This window comes from Myotis myotis, unplaced genomic scaffold (genome assembly GCF_014108235.1).
Source record: "Myotis myotis isolate mMyoMyo1 unplaced genomic scaffold, mMyoMyo1.p scaffold_m19_p_2, whole genome shotgun sequence".
In the NCBI taxonomy this organism is placed as follows: Eukaryota; Metazoa; Chordata; class Mammalia; order Chiroptera; family Vespertilionidae; genus Myotis; species Myotis myotis.
In genome coordinates, this window is record NW_023416324.1 from 45,459,650 (window position 1) to 45,479,546 (window position 19,897).

The window sequence follows — 19,897 nt, forward strand, 5'->3', positions numbered from 1 at the left end:
AAGGGTGCTCTGGGGTGTGAGCCAGGGAGGCCAAGAGAATGCAGGGCCACCATAGGGATGGCAATTCAGGAAGGAGACTGTGCTACATGTGCTTTCTTTCAGGAGTAACCTGGCATCCACCTGCAGATCCCCAAGGAGCAAATTCAGGGTGGTCTGGTTTGGGTAACCTTTCATCCAGTCATATGAGAGAGACCATGGAAGCACTTACATTCCCTAAGAGGGGAAGTCTGAATGTAAATGGGCGATGTCTAGGATATGCAGAGAGAAGAGACGAATCAAGATATGACTTTATAACATGCTAGCATCATGCTTTTCTGAAAGAACAGCTTGGAAACCCCTTGGCTGTGAAGGGATGGAGGAGTGAAATAAAGAAGAGAAAGCACTGCACAGTGTTCACCACAGGTTTTGGAGCAAGCTCATCTGGATTCAAATCACAGTATTTCCACTTGCTATTATGTCTAAGCACATGCAATCATTTTTATAGGTCAAAGACTGTCAAATATTGGCAATTTCAAATGGTTTAGTCTAGTCGCTGTGTGACCATGGTAAGCTACTTAACCTTTTTGTGCCTCAGTTTTCTCCTCTGTAAAATGGGGATAATAATATACCCACCTTATAGGGTCAATATGAAAACTGAAAGAGTTGACATTTGTAAAGTGTTTAGAATAGGAGGTGTCTGGCATGTAGTAAGAGCTATTGTACAAGAAAATAAAGTAATGGGAAGATCAAGTATTTATTTCTTCCTCACTTCCTCCTGCTCCCTACACAGCACTAGTGTGGCCCAGTCTCCGGCCCAGGTGGTCAGAGTGAGCTCTAACTTAAATGACAGGTGTATCACTGGGTGCCAGGCTTGACTGTCAGCCAGGATAGGGCAGGCTCACGAAAACTGTACCAGCTGGCTGCTGCTCCTCTGCCATGCTTCGGCAGGATCTGGCCACACTGAAGAGCCAGACCACCGATGTGCCAACCTCCCCGCTCCTCACGTAGTCTCTGGGCAAGAGAATGCCTTGGAAACCAAGCAGCCCAGGCGGAGCCGCCACTCTCTCGCCGTGTCCTGCACCATTCCCACACCTCTCCACAAGCCTCAGACTCCCACTGGAGATGGAGCCAAAATCCCTGCGCCTAAGGGTCTTGTGAGGACTACACAAGACCATGGAGACACAGCATACAACACAGACCAACAGCTATAATGTGCTGGATAAATAACACTTATTTTTATTTTCTCCTTGCGTTTTCCATCTGCCCACTAACATCTATCTGGACACTTCTACTGTACTTCATTTTTTACTATGGCTTCCTGATGAAATTAATGTTTATTGTTTTAAAAAGGGTGGGAATAAGAAAATTAAAGTCACTCAGAATCCCACTAAAAATAATCAGTGTTAATATTTGATTATTTTTCTAAGATCACGTATAGGTATATACATACCTTTTCAACGTTTTTTGAAAAAACCTGGTACCATTCTATTGATTGCTTTATATTCTGCTCTTTTCCATTTAGAAAGCTATTTTTCCAAAGTATTAAAAAATCCAGCAATTTATATAATATCCTATTACTTAGGTGAATTATGATTTATTTTCTCATTCTTTTATGATTATATATTTAGATTATTTTCAGTATTTTGTTGCTGTAAATGCTCTTGGGATAAACATTCTTACAGATCAGTGCCTGCATCTCACTGTTTCTGCAGACAGATCCCTAGGCACCTGAATAAAGGGGCATATAAATATTTTCTTTTTTTGGTTAATCCTCCCCTGAGGATATTTTTTCCACTGATTTTTAGAACAAGTGGAAGGGAGGGAGGATGGGAGGAAAGAGAGGGAGGGGGAAGAGAGAGAGAGCGATACCCATGTGAGAGACAATGACTGGCTGCCTCCCACACACACCATGACCAGAGCCGGGGATCAAACCTGCCACCCAGATACATGCCCTTGATCAGGAATCAAACCCAAGTCCCTTCGGTATGTGGGCTAAAGCTCTAACCATTTAGCACACCAGCCAGAGCATCAATATTTTCAAGAGTTTCAATACATGTAGCCAACTGCTTTCCAAAAGGTATATCAAAAAGACAAGTTATACCCCTGGCTGGGTGGCTCAGTCAGTTGGAAAGTCATCCCATACACCAAAACGTTTTGGGTTAGATTCCTGGTCAAGGTATATACCTAGGTTGAGGGTTCTATCCCTGGTCATGGATCAAAGGAGAGGCAACTGATTGATGTTTTTCTCTCACATCGATGTTTCTTTTGATCGCAAAAAAAAAATAAAAAATCAATAAAAATATATCCTCAGGTGAGGATTAAAATAAATAAAAATAAAGTTGCTCTACATGTAAAAGGGTGACCATCTGTCCTAAACCATATCGCCAGATTCTTTCCCAGCACTGAGTATTTGCCAAATTTTAGGCAAAACATGGTATTTCTCTGGTGTTGACTACCTTCATTTGTGAGCGCACCCTGCCTCCCCAGCATGTTCTCTCCACATGTTGTCAGCGGTGACATCCCTGACACAAACATGTATATTTTGGTAGGGTTCCCACTTCCCCTGCCAAACTGGCCTGCCTGTCTAGAGCATGTCCTCAAGTGATACCAGGAGAGAGGAAGTGAGACTGAGCACCGCTTCCTCTGTCCGACAGTCACTTGGGTGTGCCTGCCACTATGAGGATGGCCACGGAGACCACAGCCACCAGCCCTACATCTGCTAAAGTGCAAAGTGGGGCTTCCCACCAGCCCTCTAACTCTGCAGAGGCTGAGCAGGAGCCCTGGGGTGAGGGTGGGAGAAGCCCTGACTTTCACACATCTTTCTCTTCTAATCCACTAATTTGGTAAAAATAAATACTGCTGCTGAAATATCTTTGAGAGGGCAGTGAATGCTGAAACAGATATGCATTTACAAGACCAAACAAAGGCACTGGAATGTACAGGTGTAACAACTGACATTATATCAGTGTCAGCATTAGGGACTTTTTGGATTAAATAAGACAGTCATCAGGTTTTCCCTTTGGGACAAGAACTCTGAAAAGCATGTGCTGCATAACTGTCCTCAACAAAGCCGCCACCAGGCCCAGACTGAATAGCTTCAGGTGCAAACTTACCATCTTTTTGTTGTCCTGCTTGTTAATGCTGACCACAGACTCCTTTATTACAATGTGAGTGATTTCAGGGAAGTAAGAAAAATTGTTCCACTCTTCTCGGATTTTGTTTTTCTCCTCGTCCTTCTTGTGTTTATTTTCCAGTTTTTTCCGTTTCAATTTATTTTTTTCCTTTTCAACAGGAACCACCTGACAGTGTGCATAAAAGTGACAGAGTTGAGTGGGCTTTCTCATTTTCTATTGGAAGAAGGTCACTGCTTCTAGGAAACCAGTGCAGAGCCTATGTTCAGGGAGAAGAAGCCAGCATGCCTGGATTTCAGAGGAATTGGGAGAGGGCACCGTGGGCTAAAGATCGCAGTTTTGGGTCCTATCAGGGAATACTGGACTTTTACATCTAGAGGAGACCTTAATGAGCACAATTACTTAACTCCTTACATAATCTATGATGTACAAGTAAACTCAGAAAGGCAAATAACTGCGCACTAGACACACATCTACAATCAGGTCCCCTTAGTCCTGCAATCGTATGTTCAACAAATGCAGAGAACATGCTTTTTTCAACTATGGACAGAACATGTGTGTTCTCGCTTTACAATATTCAAGTGAAAATTTTCAAAAGAAGGTATAAATGTCTGAATAATCTAGGGGGTAATACACGTCTGCACAAGTTTAAATATTTTGTGCAGCATGAGTCTTGAAGGCTAGAGATCTGGGTTAAGATCCTGCCTTTGCCAGTTACTTCACTAGTTAGTTCATCTCTTTGTGCCTCCATTTCCCTAACCATAAAGCAGAGATCCTACATCTTCACAAGGTTCTTTGAGAATTAGATAAGTTCCTGTTAACACAGTACCTACTACACAGAAAGCACTCAGTGTTAGGATTGTTAATTAAGCAAGACAATAAAACTAGAGAAAATAAATCCCACCTTTAATATTATTTATAATAATGATGGTAGCAACTATAATAATTAATTGAACATTTATTATATGCCAGGCTCTGTGCTAAATGACATTTAATTCTCACAACAACCCTACCAGGTACATATACTTTAATGGTAAGCATGTAGCTGATACAGGTGAAGTAACCCTTGGCCATGTAACTACAAATAGTGAAGCTAGGATTTGAACCAGTTCCATTTAGGTTTAAAACCCGTGCTTTGAAACCACTCTGCTCTATTGCCTCATTTAACAAATACTTCATAAAGAAGCTTCAAATTAAAAAATCAATTATCCTATTTCATGGAGTCAGAGGCCCAAGTTCAATTTTTAGCATAATCACTTATTAGTTATGACCTTGGACAAGTTTCTTAACTTCTCTGTTTCTCTGTGTGTTCATCTATAAAACAGAGATAATGGCAGTATTCCCTTCCAAGGTTTTTGTTTTTATAAGGAATAAATGAGTTAATACATGTAAAATGCTTTGAAAAGTACTCTTGGTACATGGTAAACACCCAGGAAATATCTGCTGTTATTATAATACTACATATTATGTGTTATTATATTTCTCTATTTCCCTATAATAGCCAATAAATGTTTATTTAGACTTACTGCTACATGGACGCAATAAAAGATGAATGATAGCCCTGGCCGGTGTGACTCAGTTGGTTGGGCATCTGCACTTAAGAGGTCGCCAGTTTGATTCCTGGTCAGATCACAGGCCAGGGTTGTGGCTCCATACCCAGTAAGGGCCGTGCAGAAGGCAGCCAATCGATATATCACTCTCACATCAATGTTTCTCATTCTCTCCCCCTTTCCTCTCTCTTTAAAAATCAATTAAAAACTCTTAGAAAGAAAAAAAAAGGATGAATGACATGGGTCTCCTGCCTAAACAAACTCAGCTGACAGGGGTGATGGGCATGCAAACAGGTAACTCCAATGGGATTTACATCTGGATGCTCTGTTTTGGTCAGCCACCTATCACCACTTACATTTGGTTTCTGCCTCCATTGGATTCCAAGATTTCCAGTCACCATCACTTCATAGTAGAGAACATTTCCACTGTCATTCGGTTTAAACCAATTCATCTCATTTTCCGATGAAATCAGTAACATGGAAGTCTCAAATATTTCAGCACCGTAATGTTTTGTCAAAGTTTCCAAGGTCGCCAGGTATTTCACCTTCAGGTCATGCGTGGACACGCTGCTGTCACAAATGGTCTTGTTGTTAAATTCCTTTAGGAAATCCTTGAAGACATTATTTATCCGCATCCTGGTAAGAAGGTTCCTCTGTCTGATGGACTTATTCAATGTTTCTGGAATATATCGCTTGTAGCTAAAAGAAAGTAGAAAAATCATCTTTTTTTTTTTTTTCACAAAGAGGTTAGCAGAGAATAGTTTACAAACAAACCTAAGTGTATAAATCTTCCTTCCACATGTTGTCAGATGAGAAAGAAGGATCTACTCCCAGATCATTAGATGGAATGAGCACCGAGGAGGATAGTCATTAGGAGGTAGACAGGTCAAAAGGGACTGAGAGAAAATAGAAAAGTACATATTCCACAGATTTTATTGCGATGGGAATTCCTGTGAGTACCATTAAATTGACTTAGCTATGCTCTTGCTTGCTAGTGCCATTGTCCTGTGCATTCTGGTACTCACGTAAACATACTAAGATACAGCATTGGTTTGAAAGTGGTCTGAAAGGTGTCAAGAGTGATAATTGGTGCTTTCTATGTTTTACTTGCATGTCTGTTTTATAATTTTCCTATGAAGACCACATATTGTTTTTTATTAGAAATGAAAAAATATATATATATAGTATCCCAGTGCATGGATTCATGCACATTAAAAGGCAATTAATTAGAAAAAAAATTTTAAATACATATTTCTTTATTGATTTCAGAGAGGAAGGGAAAGGGAGAGAGAGAGAGAAACACCAATGATGAGAGAGAGAATCATTGATCAGCTGCCTCCTGCACGCCCCCTACTGGGGATCAAGCCTGCAACCCAGGCATGTGGCCCTGGCTGAAATCGAACCTGGGACCCTTCAGTCCACAGGCCAATGCTCTATCCACTGAGCCAAACCAGCCAGGGCTAGAAGAAATATTTTAATATCGCTATTCATGTCTTGCTAATGAAAAGAAAATTGGATTCTTTCGAGTCTCCTATCTACCTACTCCAGGACTTCTGCAAGGATCAAATGAAATGAGGCACAGGAAAATGCTTCACAAACATTTGGTTAAAGTGTAAAATGTCTGCACCTGGCTATAAAGCAAGTCGAGTCCCTAGGCCAGTGGTCGGCAAATTACGGCTCACGAGTCACATGCAGCTCGCGAGCCACTTGCGGCTCTTTGGCCCCTTGAGTGTGGCTCTTCCACAAAATACCACGTGCGGGTGCGCATGTACAGTGCAATTGAAACTTCGTGGCCCATGCACAGAAGTCGGTATTTTATGGAAGAGTCACACTCAAGGGGCCAAAGAGCCGCATGTGGCTCGCAAGCCGCAGTTTGCCAACCACTGCCCTGGGCTGAAGAAACTCCAAGGAGGCTAGTCACTAGGGGGAGCAAGCCTGGCGTTGCTACGTGACATCATTACCCGGCACCCACAGCCACCATTTCTGGGCTGGTCTGTGGGTTGCATTTTGCACGATGGGGTCTTGGCGGTGTTGGCTGTGATTTGGCGGGGTGTCGCTCTGGAGTGGTGGCAGGGCCTGGTCCCACTTGGGAAGCCGAATGTTGGTTTGTCAGAGCCAGGTCCACGGTGCCATTTATTTTTAAAGGGCCAGTGCGTGTCATGGCAGCTCCTGCATTGAGCGTCTGCCCCCTGGTGGTCAGTGTGAGTCATAGCTACTGGTCTGACAGACAGCCTTTTACATATACAGATAAGCTAAAGTGTATGCCATGTGAAAATGTCCCCACAAGTAAGCTGAAAGATTATCATTCAGCAGGGGGTCAAGGAGAAAGAACCTATGACTAACAGAATCTCAAACTGCTAGACCAGGAGCCAGCTTTATAGAGAATAAGAATACCCATGAAAGAAAGAACAAGTCCACTGGGGGCCAAGCAGGTGGGAAGCCTGGTGTGCCTGTCACTCTGGGCCTGAGGCAGTACCTGGCACAGGGTAACCCCTGCTGTGTGAATGGCTTCAAAATAGTGGAAATTGTGCAGCTGGGAGTTTATCCCCAACAAATACCATAACTTTTTAAGGGTAACGTAATGGAGGGGAAGATTAAAGGAGAGTTGCCAGCCTCTTGAAAAAATAAAGAGGAGGTTCCCAGAGCAAAATCCACAGAAAAAAATAGTAGGAACAGAGCATGTATCTCATCAGTGCCTGTATTACTGAGGAGCAGTCGTGATCTGCTCCAGACTCTGAAAAGGACAGAGGAGATACAAAGAGATGCAAAAAATAACCTTTTGAGAAAATGCATGCCACCTATCACAAACAGTGCAGCTACATATCATTTCCTCTTCAAAATGAGACTGTATTCACTTATGACATCACAATAGCTCATTGGAAATAAGATTATATTTCGTAGATATGTGGAAATTAAAATTACACAGACTGAATATTACTTCACAAAGACTTGATCGCAACTGACATACAATTTCCTTAAAATACAACTGACCATCCTTCATATCAGAATAAATAGCTCTCTAGTGAACTCTAGTTCAGGTTAGGGATGGTAGTGGCTACCTGTAGAGCTATATTGAGAAGGATTTTAAGATGGGTCCAGCACAAAAGGAGAAAGTGCAATCATAGATGGCAATGCCCACCATGGGCAGAGAGGGAAGGGGAGGGTATGTGGGCCACTAATTTGATTGGCATTCTTGGCCCAGGACATTCACCCTCGTACACATTTCTGAGGTCATCAGCCAACATTTAAAATCAGGACACAATCATAATTGTGCTACCTTTTATAGGTATTCTAAAAACATTTGTACTTTGCGGATCAGCCAGAAGTTGGCAGAAGTTAAACTGAGATGCTTCAGAACATATAAAAATAACACCATCCCCACAATCCATTCTTTGCCAGGAGAAAGATTACCTGATGTCCTTGGGGAGTTCTGGCAATTGCATCTTCTTGATCATGGCGTAGTGTGAGATGGCCAGCACGGCCATGCCCAGGCACTCGTTCTCAATGTCGTGCCCATCCTGCTCAGTCTTGGGGTCTCGGATGGGAGCCAGGCATTTGACCAAATCATACTGTCCCTTTGGAGCAGAGGTAAGAAGAAATGAACCACACTTAAGTTTCAAGCATAAATCAATGCTTCTAATCTTGAGAGGAAGGTTCTCCACACAGGGAAGTGCTACCCAGAGAAGCAGCACAGCAATGAAACTAATAAGTCCGATAGTTTGCAACACACAACAAATGCTGGCTAGGACGCAGAGAAAAGGGAACCCTCGTGCACTGTTGGTGGGTATGCAGACTGAGGCAACCATTGTGGAAAACAGTATGGTGTTTTCTCAAAAAATTAAAAATAGAACTGCTGTTTGACCCAGCGAACCCACTTGTGGCAATATATCCTATGAATCCTGAAACACCAATCAGAAAGAATATATGCACCCCTATGTTCACTGCAGCATTATTTACAATAGCCAAGACTGGAAACAGCCCAAGTGCCAATAGATAAAAATGTTGATGAGTGGATAAAAACGTTGTGATACATTCACATAATAAAATCCTATGTGGCTGTTAGAAAGAAGGAATTCTGACCCCGTTGCAACAGCATAGATGGACCTAGAGATTATAATGCTAAGGGAAATAGCCAGAGAAAGACAAATATCATATAATCTCACTAATATGTGGAATCTAATGAATAAAATAAACTGATGATCAAAATGGAACCTGAAGCATGGATATCTGGAAGAGACTGGCAATTGCCAGAGAAGAGGGGAGGAGAGTTGACGGGATAAAGATGATGAAGGGATTAGCTAAAGAACATACATGCATACCCCAGGGACACAGACAATAGTGTGGTAAAAGCCAAGGGAGTGGGTGGAGGGCAAAGGGTGGATGGGATGGTGGTGGTGACACATGCAATGTCAACATTAAAAATTTAAATTAAAAAACAAACAAAAACAAAACACTGATAGTTTGTCTGACACCAAAGCCCTTTCTCAACAGCTGGGTGTGAAGGGGCTCAGGAGATGTTCTCCCCAGGCTAATTAATTCATTTAACAAATACTTATTGAGCATATGCTAGGTCCTGATGAAGAGCATGAACATTTATATGGCTTCCCCTGTAAATGGTGAATAGCAGTGTCGTACTAGGTTTGGATGGCACCAGGGCAAGGGAAGGTGACAGCTGACCGGGGTTGATCACTCACTAATTCCACAAGCTTGTACTGAGACATCCTCTCTAGGCACTGGGTATATGACTGACAAAGCATCACGCCCCATTCTGATGCAGACTTAGAGGAAGGGGAAGAAGCGCACATTCTACAATGCTCCATTACCACATGTAAGTTTTTTCAACATCTGCTGCTCACGTTTCCAGTAGTGAAATGTATAACTAAAATACTGATGGGAGATGCACAGCATTCCAAGAGCCAATGAGAGCTAAATACATAAATAAATAAAACCAAACAGCTGTACCCATCACCTGCCTTGTACAGACTGATGAAGATGAGGTCAATGCTAGCTCCCCTCTATGAAACCCTTACCTCAGTGCTAGACACTGTACTGTTTCATTTATCTTCACAACAGCCCTATGAGGTACATGTTAACATCATCACTACCTAACAAATGAGAAATCTAAGGCGCCAAAGGTTAAATGACTTCATTCATTCATTTGATAACTATGAATTACTAAGAACCAATTATAGGCCAGATGTTACTCTAGGTGCTAGGGATATAGCAAACCAAACTACGTCCCTGACCTCATGGAGATTCCATTCTAAGAACAGACCAGTAGAAATATTAATTATCAGGTAGTTATAAAAATCAAAGTCAAGTAGAAAAATAACATGGCACAGGGGCCAGGGACCTAGGGAGTGGTGTGGTAGAGAGTCTAACCTAGAGGTGACTCCTGGACTGTGGTTGTTCAACTCTGCGCTACAGCCGCACTCAATCCTTACTAACTTAAAACATACAGTACTCTGAGGACTGGGAGCTTTCGCCTTTTTCTAGCTGTAACCAGAGGTAGACAATGTCTGGAGGTGGTGCTCCCACACAAGTAAGCCATTCACTTTCCCTGAAGGGACTTTACTTTTGTGGTTTTGGATGGAGGATTCTCACCAAGGCAGTTCTCCTTCTGTCTAAGATAGGACTTCTCTTTCTTCCAGGTAAGAACAGGACACTGACCACTTCCACATGCCACTGAGCACTGGCCACAATCACCTCGGCCAGCAACGTGTGAAGACAGAACAAACGCTGAGACTATTCTGTTCTGTAAACATCACTGCAAACCTCACGCAGCTCATTCCTGAGGCTCCAAAAGGTCAGATTCCAATGCTATACTGAACTCCTAATGTATGGCACCCTCTTCCTTTACACTTCCTCTCCCCAAAAGGTAAAAGAACTGGGAGGCTGAATTAAAAAAGACCAATCTGAAAATGGCCAGTTCATTTTTTCAGCACTTGCCCATGGCTATGCGTTTCTCTGTGTGCGCGGGATGGGGATGGAGTGTAATCAAGCACTAAAGCTGTACATGGAATATAACTGTGACAAAATCACGTGTATGAAAGTATATCCTAAGGAATCAATAAAGCACTATGCATAAACATGTATGTATGAGGCTGCTCACACAGCCTATAACAATGACAGACAGCATAACAGGAAAATTATGAGACTTAATAAATGAACCCGGCAATGTAGCAGGATACAAAATTAACGCCAAGAAATCTATGGCATTTCTATACACCAATAGTGAACTTACAGAAAGAGAGACTAAAAAAGCAATCCCATTTACCATTGCACCAAAAAAAATTAAGATATTTAAGAATAAACTTAACTGAGGTAAAAGACCTGTGCTCAGAAAACTACAGGACACTGACCCTAAGCCAGTCTCCCTCACCAGTCTCATTCCTGTCACCCTCCAGTCCTTCTCCAGCCACACTGATTCTCCTCTCAGGGCTCACCCACCTCAGGGCTTCCCACATTCTCTGTCTGTACCAGATGTTTTCAACAGGAGAGATTTTGCCCCTGAGGGGATATTTGGCAATGTCTGCAGATAGTTTGGAATATCACAACTGGGAGGATGGTGCTCCGGGCATCTCATGAATGGAAGCCAGGGGTGTGGGTCGATGTCTGGAGGTGGTGCAGTTCCTCACAATGAAAAGTTACCCAGCCCAGAGTGCCAGCAGTGCTGCTGTTGGAAAGCTTGCTCCACATGGAAGAACTACTTTCCCTACTCCGCTTAGACGTGCAGACTCTTCTTATTCTTCAAAATTCAGTATAAATGTCACTCCTGAGGGAGGCCTTTTCTGATCACACTATTATAAGTTAGATCTCTCCAGAGCTCACCCCGCCCCATATTCTCTTTTTCCTTCATTGCACTGCTCACAATTTCTTATGGATTACCTATGTATCATTTTAATTGCTTGTTTTTTGTTTGCCCAACTTGATGGTATGTCTGATGCTGCAGAAACCACCTCTGACTTGTTCACAGTATCTGCAGTGCCTCAGCAAAGAGTACAGACACTCGGTACATGTGTGCTGAATAAGCAGGTTACTATGAAGTCACTGAAATAACAAAAATCTGTATTTTAAATTGACAGTTGAAGGACCATAAACAAGATGAATAAAAAATCAATTTATAAAATTAAACAGCAAAAACTACATAGTGCATAATGCATATCTGCTTGGTACAACCAGAAAGCATATAAATAAAAATGTTATATACATATATGCTTCATATAGATGCTATCTCAGGGTCATGTAATTTAGATGATTCTAACTTCCCTTCTGGCTTTTTTCTAGTGCCTCATCTTTCTACCACCACTGTGACACGGAGTGGTCATCTCTTCCTCCCAAACGTTACTGTGACTGCTGAGAAGTGTCCTCATTAGCCCCACTGAACCACACCTTCCCTTGCTTACAGGTTCCCTCTGCTCTCTCCATGGAAGGCTGCAGATGAGAAGTAAAAGGGTTGGAGGCGAAGGGGAAAGGGAAGGAATGGGGACAGGTGAGTGGGGAAAACCCACAGGGGGATAAACAGCCCCTGGAACACTGAATTGCTGCCTTTCCCTCCTCACTTGGGGAAAGTCCAGGGGTGGCAAGAACTGTCCATGAGAGAGGCTATAACGTGTGCTAGCTGTGAAAAAAAACAAAAAAGAGAAATATCCTAGTTATCACCAAGTTCAGCTGCATCAGGGAATCTGAACCCAACAACGCCTCACCCATCCCATGAACCCAGGTTCTCCCAGCCCCAAACTTCTTACCTGGGCAAACAGATACTCCAGAGAGCTGGCGTCAAGGAGAGGGGTTGCATCTGGAAGTTTTTTTTTCTCGTAGCCATTTTTCTGCTTCTTTGGAGAATGTCGCCATACTGACTGCTCATTATCATTAGTCCCGTGCCAGTTGGTAAAATAGAACCTGGAACGCAGTAAGATTGTGTCAGCTGTGGGAATGAGAGCCTTGAAATGTACGGGAGTTGTGTCCTGGTTCCACCTGGACTATCAGCGCTAGAGGCTAACCCTCCAGAGAAGTAAGCAGACAGACAGACCTTTCATCTGTAGCATTCGTTGCGTATGAAGTCCTTCTCTGGTCATTCCTACAACACTCCCTGAAGAGCGAGCCTCGTCTATGACTCAGGGAGATAAAGTGCCTTCCTTAAGATCACACAGATAGCTCCTGCAACTTTCATGATGTCTTCCTAAACAGGAAAACACTGCAGACTGAGTAGAGGCTAGCCCAGTGCCTCCCTTTACCTTTAATAATATCATCCTGCCTTGAATCCAAGACATTACACTCACATTTTTACATTTCTGAAATGTAATGTCACCACACAGCCAAGGTGTACAGTTAATATGGCAGTGTTTCCTATTTCTCAGATTGCTGTTATTAAATTGATGATTTATCTTACAATAAACAGTTTTAAAATAGGAGAAATAAATGAAGATTAACTATTACAAGCACCAGCTTGTAGTGTTGTGAATTAAATTAATAAGCACTTTAGAGACAGTATGCTATTTAATTCCTACAGCAATGATACCAGGCAGATTTCACTGTTTCTATGTTCAGAGGAGGAAAACTGCAGTTTCTAAAGGCTAGGTGACCTAAGACAACAAGCCTGCTCTCTTAGCTGCCACGTTCCTCAGCCGCCTGTCAGAGAAGCACAGGAGTTCTGCAAGGCATGAAAGTGAGTGAGCCAAACTGACCAGGCCACCCCTAGGCCGCAGACTCCGCTAGTGCCTGGATCTCTCTCCCTGACATGCCCGTGTGCTAATGAAAAACAACACAGCAGGGAGAAACAATAAATAAAACTGCCTCCCCAAAAGGAGCCGCCATTAAACTCCGACACCTGTCAGTGCTGTATCTGTACAGCCCAGCACATGCCATGCCCTGTGAGGCAAAGGGTTCTCAGGAGAAGCACAGCCTCCGCCCTCAGTGAAGTGCCCTGTCTCCATGCTCATGTGGCAAACAGTCAATCCAACAATGACAATAAAGTAACATACAAGGGGCACATCTCATAAAGAGGATTACATTATGACTTTCATGGACACCCCCCATACAGCTTTCCTTTCCTCTACATAAAAATATAGGTTTTATTTTTTATTTATTGTAATACTCACCCGAGGACAAGCTTTTATTTATTTTAGAGAGAGAGGAAGGGAAAGAGAGAGAAACATTGAGTGAAAGTGAAACATTAATCAGTTGCTTCCCATACACACCAACCAGGGATCGAACCTGCAACCTGGGTGGTCATTCGGACAATAACTAGAGATCTACTAGAAGTTCTGGGGGTCTGCCCGGAAACTGATAGGTAAAAGGGTCTAAACAGGATGAATGGAGATAATGGCTCACAGCTTTTGCATGCTCACTATGTGCCCGGCACTCCATCATACAAAGGTTCAAAGCAGGGCTCTGACAGAGGAGCAGGAAGGACAGGTAAATTCTGTCTGACAGTGCAGGAGGACGGTGATGAGAAAACGAGAATTATGTACAGTGTGGAAGGTTACCTAGGACAAGAGGAAAAAGGTTCTCAAGGATAGAGGAAATTGTTCGAAAGAGAAGCACTGAAGACAGATTTCCCTCAACCAGTCCAAGCCATGGTCTTCTTCTTCTACATCCCACTGAGTCTCTCTGGGACTGAGTCCTTGGACCTAGTAAAGCCAAGGGCCCAACAAACTCCCTCTGTAAAGACTGCAATCTCCAATCTGTCTGAACAAGGACATTCTTCAAGATTGCTATCTGAGCCTCACAGACCAGCTTTGGCTTGGGAGCCCTTTGGCAAGATGTTCAGACAGTACAGGACAAAGAGATCAAAGATAATGTGCAGCTTCTCCACTTCACTGAAGGCTGAAGGGAGCCTAAAGCAAGGCTCAACCTCTAGAAATGGCCTCCAGTCACAGGCTGTCAGCTTTCTATCTAATAAGGTGACAAAACCAAAAATACAAAACAAATCAAAAGTTAAAGAGGTAACTGCCAAAATCAACATCTTCCCAATTTTGTTCTAATAAGACAAAACTAGAATTACATTGAGGACAGAAATTCTACATCCCTTTTAAAATTAATTATGAAAATGTTCATCAAACTTGGGCCAAACACTAATTCCTAATATTACAACATGCTAATGGGAAAAAATAAAGAACAACATAAATAAATGTAATATGACAGCTGCCCAGATTCCTTTTCAGAATGACGTGGAGGAAAAATGTAGGAAGGAAGGAGAAAGAGATGGACAGGTAGAACTATCAATCAGAGATATGCCTTCCTTGCAAGTTGTTGAGAAAATTGTATTACAGATGACTGCATATTCTAAGCTTATGTACAGATGTTTTACACAACAAATTCTCTCCAGGTTTCTACAGAAGTTTACTAATGGATACTGAAATTCATTTAGATGGGAAAAGGAAACATTTTTTCTTAAACAGGAATAAAGAATATGCTTGTCTTATATGAAGATATACAAGTGGCCTGGTGCACAAAAACCGTGTACATTGAAAGGGAATTAATTAGAGGAAATATTTTAATATTGTTATTTACTCTTCCTCTATAATAGAAGTGTCAAAGATGAAAGAAAATTAGTAAAATGTTTATGAAAATCTTCCTCCTGTCAGAGTCTGGGGCGCGCCACGGGACCCAGAGTCAAGTCCCCACCCACCTGCGCATGCCTCAAAATCGCGCGAGACTCAGACCCAGCCAGCCCCACCCCGTCAAGCCCTGCAGAGGATGGGGTACAGCCTCAGGCCCCCCAGCCTGAGGCCAGGTGGGAGGTGCAGCTTCAGGACCCCCTTCAAGCCTCACCAGGTGTGGGGGGGGTGCAGCCTCGGGTCCCCCGTCAAGCCCTTCTGGGCAGGGGGCACGGCATCTGCTGGGGTCCAACCCCAGCGGGTCCAGGGGTCCCCAAAGGCATAGACGGAGTCGGCAAAGAAGGAAGGACATGGAGACAGTGTTCAGTTGATCAGCAGCCTAGCCAGGATCTCCAGCCAAGTTCTGGTCTGGATCTCCAGAGAGGTTCTGCTCTGGATCTCCAGCGAAGTTCTGGTTAGGATCTCCAGCCAGGTTCTGTGTCCATGTTCTCTTGCTAGGTTCTCCAGGTTCTCCAGCCAGGTTCTGTAGCCATGTTCCCTCTCTAGGTTCTCCAGCCAGGTTCTGTCCAGGTTCTCCAGCCGGGTTCAGTCACCAGGTTCTAGTCAGGTTCTCTTGCCAATTTCTGTAGTCAGGTTCAGTCCAGGATCTTTTGCCATGTTCTCTCCAGTGAAGTTCTTCTGTCTCTAGGTTCTGTGTAGGTTCTGTGCCTCTTGGTTCTGTCTTCTTAGTTCTGTCTTCTAAGTTCTGTGTTCTAAGTTCTGACTTCTTACATCTGAATTTATACCAGTTGATTCCAATCCTATCAATCTCTATTATAAAGGTTAGGGCGTTTCTTATCTCCATTCCAGGGAGTAAAGATTATGTAGCTTAAGCATGATTGTTTGTAGTGATTAACTACCCGCCTGGCACTTAGTTAAGGAGTTTCATCCCCTCCCTGACTTCAGGGAAAAATTCCTACCTGGGGAAACAACCTTTCTCGGAGAGGTGACCTTGGTTAAAACACACAGCGCTAAGGGGAGCAAACATATTAAGAACAGTATGCTATATACGCCAGGTCCCTTGAAACATATGCTGTACAGATGTTTCTTTCCTGCAGCGACTGTGTCAAGCAGCAAGGATGGACCGGCTTCCGGCAGGCATCAGGTCCCCTAGCCCCAGCGTGAGGGCGCGAGGACGTGATGACCATTTGCATATTAGCTCTTTATTGTATAGGATTACTGTATAAAACAATAACTATCAAAATCATTATCTAAAAATAGAAAAGTGAAGATAAAATAGAAAACTATAACTGAAGATTATTTCCCAAAATAGAACTGAGATTCCACTGAAATAGCTGCTAACATTTATTTTCATATTACACCTTCTTTAGTGGTGAGATTATAAGGTTTCAAAATGTTTATAGTTTGTTGCAATGCAAATGTTTTAGCTTAGGGTGGGATCTTTTTTTTCCCCAAGTTCAAAGAGCTGTGGTAACAAAGCAATATCCTGTTGAAGTGCAATGTCAGGTACAAAGTCAAGGTGCCAAAAATGAAGCAGCCATGGACTTCCTGGCAGCCAAGAGACTGGGGAGCAGAGAGGCAGCTTCTATAGCAGTGGTTCTCAACCTTCCTAATGCCGCGACCCTTTAATACAGTTCCTCATGTTGTGGTGACCCCAAATTTCATTGTTACAAATTGAACGTAATTAAAGCATAGTGATTAATCACAAAAACAATATGTAATTATATATGTGTTTTCTGATGGTCTTAGGTGACCCCTGTGAAAGGGTCATTCGACCCCCAAAGGGATCACAACCCACAGGTTGAGAACCGCTGTTCTATAGGGAGGCACTCACACAACCGACAAAAATGAGTGCCTCCAAGAGGCCTCTGTGCCAACAAGGTGACTCACTTCTTGTGTGACTTTGGGAAACTCACTTCTTTTTTGGATACCAGTTTCCCCCTAAAAAGTTGGAAGAGACTCAGGTCTCTTCCAAGTTCCAATTTTACCATTCTAGATTTCAAACCAAGGAGAGAAACCTAGAGGGAAAGAATTGGAACTCAGTGACACACCCCCTTCCTAGACTGGGAGCTGCAAGCACATGTTAAATGCTGGATCACACAGCAAGCCCCCAGGCCACAGAAAGCAAGATTACACTTTGAAAAACAAAACCAAATATAGTCTGAAGGCTCAGCTGGTTGGGGTGAATGTTTCCCTAAATCTGGGGCATGAATTCGTGCATACATATAGCTCTCTCCTCATCAGGTGAAAGCTTGGGTGAATACAGAAAGAAGAGAAAAAGTCAGCCCTAGAATGATTATCAAAGAAAGTAAATCTGGTTCAGCTTCGCTGAGAAAAACATCCAGGCCATTCTGGAATGGAAAAAAACTCTACTGACTTCCCTAAAGAAATAGCAGCTAAGATACTGTGGAGGGCATCTGAGATCCCAAGGGTGTTGCCAGCACGCGTCTGCATCCCATCAGCACGTGAGCTAACCTGCTGATTTAATTACTATGTTAGTTAAGATCCTTTTCAAAAAGTAGCCACTCTATTTATAAGATCCCTTGCTAAATACATGTTCACTTGTGCTTAACTACTACCTAACCACCATACTCCCAATTCTAGGTACAGAACAAATACGCTTATAAACTCAGGAGTCTACAGCAATGAAGTATTGACTATATATGCCACTTGGGAGGCTATGTGCATTTGACAAGGGCTATGATATAGGAGAAAAGGCAAATACCCATCTGAAGAAGAATTACAACAGCCCACTACACAAAGCCCCAGGGAGATGGCTCCGAACATCCACCCGAGAGCAAGGCCCACCTAGCATTTGCAGGATCCCGCTGCAAGCAGTGCTTCTCAATCTCCTTAGCTGCAACTTTTAGTAAGAAATATATCTTATCAGATGATCACCTAGTACACACATATGTACTATATATCTCAAACAAAAGTTTTCAAAAACAATATTCTTAGGATATGTATATATGCTGACATTATCTATTCTTGCTCGCTTCTTTTTTAAAACAAATTCTGGTCACAACTTACTAAATTAAATTCATAATCATGACTCACCATTGAAAAACTCTGCTACAGGACACTAATTTTATTCAAAATACTGTCAGCATCATAATGATTTCTTTTCTAGAATGTGGCAGAGGAAGGTTGTCAAATTCATCTTGAATTGTATTCCAAATACTGAAAAAGTCCTTTCTCATACCAAGCAAACATACAGGTTACAAATTACAAAAATGACTACAGTGTTTCTTGGTAAGTGACTCAGGGCTCCAGGCTAACCGCCATCCCTTGCCCTGAGGAAACCAGGCAGGCACCCATACCTCATCCGGTAGTGGAGCCGGAGCGATGTCTTGTCGTCGACAGTAATGCTGCGATTTGGAGCATACCAGAGCTTGGTGCTCTCATCATACAGGGCAAAGAGGTTGTGGCACAGGGGAGAGATACCTGGGAGAAAGTAAAGAACATATCAAACTATCAAAGATAGATATATTTGGCTATCTGTTTCCAATGCATGACATATGCAACATAGAAAATTCTCTCATCCAGAAAGAATCTAGGTCATATTCATATTGTCTTAGGGCAAATAAGACTTCCAAGCATGTTCAATCAAGCAGTTTTAATAATAATAATTAGTAACTATGGCTCCCAAGAGTATGTACTATAGCTCCTGGCAAACCAGATTTAAACATTTTAAAATGGATGTCTCATGATATTTCTCAGTGTCTACAACACAGTATTACCAAACCTGCTTTTAAAAAAGGCTATCTGAGAGGTTCCCAGAATCCCGCCTGAGTTCACCTTGCTAATCAGTCGGAAACATTCTTGGAGTTTGAGAGGCCCCCAATCTGCCTCTTACAGAAAACATTTAAACAATTCTAACATATATATTAAACATTCAAAGAAGTTTCTGGCAGTAGCAGATAAAATTATGTGTTAGAATAAATAACCGCAGTCATTTTTATCAATGATTAAAACCTACTACTATTAATTATATATGTAAGCACTCTGCAGCATAATCATAAATATTTTTAGTAGCCAACTAAGAAGAAGCTATATGCTTAACAAAGGTAGTTCAATAAGCTCCCTTGCCTCCCCACCCCACCAACTGCTTCCTTCAATACAAGAATGACCGAAAAGATAAAGGAGATATGAAGCCAGGAAAGCACCTTTTCGCTCACTTCTGACTCCAAGATTAAAAATACACACACCTGTAAACTAAAAGCAAGTGGGCAAGGGAGGAAACTGATTGCAAATAATCATTTCATGTGCGGTCAGTCCTCAAACTAAGACACAGTAAACTAAACCAAAAATAACATGAGAATATGAGGTAACTGGTCCTTGTTTTCCAAATTAGACATCTGGAGTGAGACACACAGTGATGGGGACTCTCACCAGCCCGGCCTGCCTAGGCAGGGACTCTCCAATGAACGGGCTGAGTTAAGAAGCTGCATCCTCTTGACATCTCAATGCCTCTGCTGAACCCCTCATCTCATTCCTGCTTCTCAAGTTATTCGGGAACTATCCCTTCAGCAGTTATACTCCTCCTTGTAACAGAGAGGATGGAGCTAAGCTTCAAACAGCATTCTCTCCGGGAACAAGGGCAAATGACTTCTGGATCCAGTATTAAGAGGACTGTGTTTCAGGTATACCATTTTTTTCATTCACAAAATAACTT

General features: G+C 42.6%; 1 protein-coding gene across 2 annotated transcripts in view; it reads right to left on the minus strand.

Moving 5' to 3' along the window:
* The window catches only part of JAK1 (Janus kinase 1), a 136,230-nt gene that overhangs the window by 29,157 nt on the left and 87,176 nt on the right, over positions 1–19,897 (minus strand). For both annotated transcript variants that reach the window (XM_036347932.1, XM_036347931.1), the window contains exons 4-8: positions 18,543–18,666; positions 12,409–12,562; positions 8,072–8,235; positions 5,017–5,359; positions 3,093–3,278 (exon numbers count right to left, since the gene is read on the minus strand). In XM_036347932.1, the coding sequence (XP_036203825.1) occupies positions 3,093–3,278; positions 5,017–5,359; positions 8,072–8,235; positions 12,409–12,562; positions 18,543–18,666 (971 nt within the window). The remainder of the gene's footprint in view (positions 1–3,092; positions 3,279–5,016; positions 5,360–8,071; positions 8,236–12,408; positions 12,563–18,542; positions 18,667–19,897) is intronic.